Genomic DNA, 6,215 nt, shown 5'->3' with positions numbered 1-6,215 from the left:
CCAAGGGGCAAGTAGTGCCACCCCTGTTATCTAGAAAACCATAGAAGAAGTTGGTCATCCATCCATCCATCTTCTCCCGCTTATCCGTGGTCGGGTCGCGGGGGTAGCAGTTCCAGCAGAGAGCCCCAAACTTTCTTTTCCCTGGCGACATCAACCAGCTCTGACTGGGGGATCCCAAGGCGCTCCCAGGCCAGCGAAGAGATATAATCCCTCCACCTGGTCCTAGGTCTACCCCTTGGTCTCTTCCCAGCTGGACGTGCCTGGAACACCTCCCTAGGGAGGCGCCCAGGTGGCATCCTAACTAGGTGCCCGAACCACCTCAACTGGCTCCTTTCGACGCGAAGGAGGAGCGGCTCAACTCCGAGTCCCTCCTGATGACCGAACTTCTCACCTTATCCCTAAGGGAGACACCAGCCACCCTGCGGAGAAAACCCATCTCGGCCGCTTGTATCCGCGATCTCGTTCTTTCGGTCATGACCCATCCTTCATGACCATAGGTGAGGGTAGGAACGAAAATGGCCCAGAAGACCGAGAGCTTTGCCTTCTGGCTCAGCTCCCTTTTCGTCACAAACGGTGCGGTAAAGCGACTGCAAGTACCGCTCCCGCTGCTCCGATTCTCCGGCCCATCTCACGCTCCATTGTTCCCTCACTCGAGAACAAGACCCCGAGATACTTGAACTCCTTCACTTGGGGTAAGGACTCATTCCCTACCTGGAGTGGACAGTCCATCGGTTTCCTGCTGAGAACCATGGCCTCAGATTTGGAGGTGCTGATCCTCATCCCAGCCGCTTCACACTCGGTTGCGAACCGATCCAGTGAGTGCTGAAGGTCGCAGACCGATGAAGCCATTAGAACCACATCATCTGCAAAAAGCAGTGGTGCAATCCTTAGTCCACCGAACCGCAGACCCCCTCCCCCATGACTACGCCTCGAAATCCGATCCATGTATATTACAAACAGGATTGGTGACAAAGCGCAGCCCTGGCGGAGGCCAACCCTCACCGGAAATGGGTCCGACTTACTGCCGAGGACCCGGACACAGCTCTCGCTTTGGGAGTACAGAGATTGGATGGCCCTGAGTAGAGACCCCCTCACCCCATACTCCCGCAGCACCTCCCACAGTACCTCCCTGGGAACTCGGTCATACGCCTTCTCCAAGTCTACAAAACACATGTAGACCGGATAAGCGTACTCCCAGGCCCCCTCCAGGATCCTTGCGAGAGTAAAAAGCTGATCCGTCGTTCCACGACCAGGACGGAATCCGCATTGTTCCTCCTCAATCTGAGGTTCGACAATCGGCCTGACCCTCCTTTCGAGTACCTTAGAGTAAACTTTCCCGGGGAGGCTGAGTAGTGTGATGCCTCTGTAATTGGCACACACCCTCTGATCCCCCTTTTTAAATAGGGGAACCACCACCCCGGTCTGCCACTCCTTCGGTACTGTTTCCGACTTCCACGCAACGTTGATGAGACGTGTCAACCATGACAGTCCCTCAACACCCAGAGCCTTCAGCATTTCCGGGCGGATCTCATCCACCCCCGGGGCTTTGCCACTGTGGAGTTGTTTGACGACCTCAGTGACCTCCCCCCGGGAGATTGGTGTTGATCCCCCGTCATACTCCAGCTCTGCCTCTAACATAGAGGGCGGAGTTGTCGGGTTCAGGAGTTCCTCAAAGTGTTCCTTCCAACGCCCTAACACTCCATCAGTTGAGGTCAACAACGTCCCATCCTTACTGTACACAGCTTGGATGGTTCCCTGCTTCCCCCTCCTGAGGTGTCGGACAGTTTTCCAGAACAACTTTGGTGCCGCCCGAAAGTCCTTCTCCATGTCTTCTCCGAACTTCTCCCACACCCGCTGCTTTGCCTCGGCCACGGATGAGGCTGCTGCCCTTCGGGCCTGTCGGTACCTTGCAACTGCCTCGGGAGTCCCCCGGGATAACAAATCCCTGAAGGCCTCCTTCTTCAGTCGGACGGCTTCCCTGACCACCGGTGTCCACCAGGAGGTTCGAGGGTTACCGCCCCTTGAGGCACCTAGGACCTTGAGACCACAGCTCCCCGCCGCGGCTTCGGCAATAGAGGCTTTGAACACCGACCACTCTGGTTCAATGTCCCCAACAGAAGTTGGTCATGTGACCACATATTTTTGAAGAGGCATCCATTTCGATCATCCTGCAAAGAAGGGAGTCACATGGCTTGAGAGGTAAGCACATTTAAGTTAAAAAAACAATTTTTTGCCCTCCAAAGTAAAATGTCTATGATCAAGGTTTTTTGATTGCTGTGTTTGAACAATTTAGACAACTTTAAAAACAGTTCACACATGTTTTAGTGCTTTAGTAAGCTACGCCATGAGTCTATACAGTTAGCATGATGCTAGCTCAAAAAAGCTGGGGGATGCATTTTTTTCAAAATGGTGGGCTTGGGGTGATTTGTGCCAAAGGGCCTGGGGTAAGTTGTGCCAGTGGCACAACTTACCCCAATTTATGATTATTTACTATATATTACTTTATTGTATTTTATTGTTATTGTACATTGTATTCTTACATTTGATCACTAAAACTATGTGACATTCTTAATTTTAGACCAAAATCCATCATGCCACGCACATACAAAAGGAAGACAGACAGGGTTTCAACTCCTCTTGAGGAGTTGGAAAGAGCAGTGAAAGAGGTGCAACAGGGGAAGACCATACGTCAGGTTGGAAAGGAGATGAAGATCTGCAGGATGACCATAAAAAGACATATGGATAAGAAAAAAATAGGAGAAGTAACAAAGCCAGGCTATGAAAGAACAGCAGTCGCCAAACGAGTCTTCAATGAGAACATGGAGAAAGAGCTGGCTGACCATATTAAGACACTAGCAGCAATGTTTCATGGCATAGGTGTCATGAAATGCCGTGAACTGGCTTTTGAGTTCGCACAAAGAAATAGCATTGACATGCCTGCCAGCTGGACCAGAGACGAAAAAGCAGGTTAGATCAAGTATAGGCTATTGGATAGTTATTTGGAGCGGATAACTTCAACTTATCTGAATGTAAACTGCAATGTGCTGATAAACTTTTAACCTTTTCTAGGACCTGATTGGTTCAACGCCTTTAAAAGCACGCTACCCATTTGGCATGCCGCGTTCCTGAAGCAACCTCTCTTGGAAGAGCTACTGCCTTTAATAAGCACAACGTGGGGGAGTTCTTTGATAACCTCTCTAAAGTGAAGGACAGGTAACTTAATAATCATCTGGCTTGACATGCTGATATGATCACTCCTCTCTCTCTCTCTCTCTTCTCTCTCTCGCTCGCATCACTCATCCTCTCTACTCTCTCTTAGGCGAGCTATCGGACGCTCTAGAGCAGCTCAGCTCCTATCGCTCTCTCTCCTTCTCTCTCGATCTCTCTCTCTCTCCTCTCTCTCTCTCTCTCTCTCCTCTCTCTCTCTCTCTCTCTCTCTCTCTCTCTCTCTCTCCACCCACCCACACCCTGACTAGGTAACCTGGCAGCCTGGCGAGAGGGCACAGCATCTCTAGAGGGTCTTCTGTCCTCTGACATTTACACACACAACCACATCCAAGTATGTTAAAACTGCTTTAAACTCTCTGATCATCAGCACTACCTTTTATTTCATTTCAGGTACAGCTTTCCCTCCCCACATGATGTTACAACATGGATGAAACTGGTGTGTGACGACAGTGCAGACACCCAAGCAGGTTGTCACAGAAAAAGGGAAGAAACAAGTGGGTTCAGTAACATCTGCTGAAAGAGGAGAGCTCGTCACTGTGGCCTGTGCAGTAAACGCCACTGGAAATGCAGTCCCACCCATGTTCATTTTCCCGCGTGTCCGCTTCAAGGACAGCCTCCTCAATGGATCACCAGCAGGTTCCATTGGTCATTGTACAAAGTCTGGATGGATGAATGAAGACGCCTTCCTCATCTTCCTGAAGCACTTCATCCGCCACACCAACTGCTCCACCGATCACCCAGTCCTGCTCATTCTGGACAACCATGAGTCTCACATCTCACTCAAGTCAGTGACAATTGCTAAAGAGAATGGGGTCATTATGCTCACCCTGCCACCTCATACCTCACACCGCTTGCAACCATTAGACAAAACTGTCTATGGACCACTCAAAACCTATTATAACCGAGCGATGGATGGGTGGATGCGATCACATCCTGGGCGAACCGTATCAATCTATGAGGTCTCGGAACTTGTGAAGCAAGCGTTCCTCTCTGCAATGTCACCAACAAACATAACCTCAGGGTTCAGAGCAACAGGCATATACCCTTTCAACAGGGACATCTTCCCGGAAGAAGACTATGCACCATCAATGGTGACAGACAGGGCAAATCCAGAAGATGAACCCAGTGCCACTGCTGACCTGCCTGGAGAAGAGCCCTCCACCAGTGCAGCTGCTCACCTGCCTGGAGAAGAGCCCTCCACCAGTGCAGCTGCTCACCTGCCTGGACCATCTCATGAGCCAACACATGTCACAGGTATTTAAAAAAAAAGTCTGGTAGGCCAATAGTGGCGGTGCGCATAGTGGCATGGCTCAGGCTTACCCTCCACCTGACCGCGTAATCTTGTTGTTCCCTGTGTTCAATGACAATAAAGTTCCTTTCCTTTCCTTTCCTTTCCTTGAAGCAGATCCAGACCCAGGAGAGCCACCTGCCACTCTGACAAATCCCGAGCACTTATCAAGTGACAAATCTGGTTCTTCTGCTCACTTGGGTTATGTGTCTCCAGAAGTCATTCTTCCCTTGCCAAAAGCCACAGAAAGAAAAAAAAAATGTGTAAGAAAGAAAGTGAAAACAAGAATCGTGACCGACACACCTGAGAAGATGGAGTTGGAGAAGGCTCACAAAGAAAAAGAAGATAAAAAGGCTGAACAGGAAAAGAAAAAGAATGAAAGAGAGAAGAAAAGGGCTCTGAAAGCTGCAAATCAAACCAAAACCAAGAAGAAAACAGCTGTGTACAGTAGCTCAGAAGAAAGCTCCACCACCAATGATGAGGCAGAAGATGGTCTGGAGAAGACACACAGCAGAGAAAAGGAACGGGCTGAGAAGAAGAAAAGGAGTGGAAATAAGAAGGGGGCTCTGAAAGGGTCAAAACCAACCAAGCCCAAAAAGAAAGTGCTCTCCAGTAGCTCAGAAGAGAGTGACTTTCCGATTCCACTTAGCGATACCACTCATTATGAGAGTTCAGATGTCCAGAGTGATGATGATGATGGTGACAAGGATCTGTCTGCTGGTGACTTTGTCATTGTGAAGTTTGCAGGTAAAAAATCCAAATGCTATAACTATGTTGGATTGGTGGAGAATGTTGAAGGTGACGAGATCAGTGCAAAGTTTCTGAAGCAAAGTTATAAGAGGTCTGTTGATGGAAAGCCCATCTTCACATTTAGAGAGAATGATGAAGGAGTCATCCCTAGAGGTGATGTGCTCAAGAAACTACCCACACCACAAAAACTTGGTGGTACAGCCAGAAGGGAGTATACATTCACATTCCCCTGCAGCATTGACAAGTGGGATGTTCAGTAGTAGGCCGAATCTGTGAAGAGATTCAGATGCAGATGATTTGCTGCTCATTTTTAAAGTGGCCTTTGATGTTGTTAAAACTTTAAATAAACATTAAATAAATAATTTTGTATTGAATGTGTCTTGCTTTTATATAGCATTATTGTTTGTGAGATTAAAATGATCTGTTTTACTTCAATTATCAATGGCACAATTTACCCCAGTGTATTGTCTCTAATGGCACAACTTACCCCGCACCGGGGGCAAGTTGTGCCACAAAACCACTTTTTTTTCTAAAGCTATATTTCTCAAACAGTTTATTTAAGATCCGAAGTGATTGTTCCCAGGGATGCACAACATCCTAAACTATATGTACATATTTTAGTTGGAGGCATTACTGTAATCCCCTTGCTTTAAAGGCACTTTAAGTAAAAATTGGCACTACTTACCCCACTCTCCCCTACTCAGTAGATGCGTCATGAGGTGCCGAACGGACATTCTCATCGCTCTAACCCAGTGGTTCTCAAACTTTTTCTGTCAGGCCCCCCCTTTGGAGAAAAAAAAAAGTCGGGCCCCCCCAACACAAATAGTCAGGCTCAGTGGCGGCGCCAGAGATTTATTTTCGGGGTGCTGTGGGGTAGCTCAAACATTTAGGGTTTAATGTACCGGGCGCTACAGTGGAATTTTCTACTGCAACACTCCCCACGCAAATA

At 48.4% G+C, this 6,215-nt stretch overlaps 1 protein-coding gene across 1 annotated transcript; it reads left to right on the top strand.

The window, feature by feature from the left end:
• The first annotated feature begins 2,146 nt into the window (after positions 1–2,146).
• On the top strand, positions 2,147–5,640 carry LOC117554777. Its single transcript, XM_034229290.1, has 5 exons — positions 2,147–2,199; positions 2,579–2,967; positions 3,070–3,096; positions 3,679–4,482; positions 4,631–5,640. Exons 2-5 carry the CDS (start codon positions 2,592–2,594, stop codon positions 5,524–5,526), a joined length of 2,103 nt encoding a protein of 700 aa, XP_034085181.1. The 5' UTR covers positions 2,147–2,199; positions 2,579–2,591; the 3' UTR covers positions 5,527–5,640.
• Positions 5,641–6,215: the final 575 nt, after the last annotated feature.

The sequence above is a fragment of the Gymnodraco acuticeps genome, unplaced genomic scaffold, assembly GCF_902827175.1.
Source record: "Gymnodraco acuticeps unplaced genomic scaffold, fGymAcu1.1, whole genome shotgun sequence".
NCBI classification, from domain to species: Eukaryota; Metazoa; Chordata; class Actinopteri; order Perciformes; family Bathydraconidae; genus Gymnodraco; species Gymnodraco acuticeps.
This window is presented reverse-complemented; position numbering and strand designations above follow the sequence as displayed.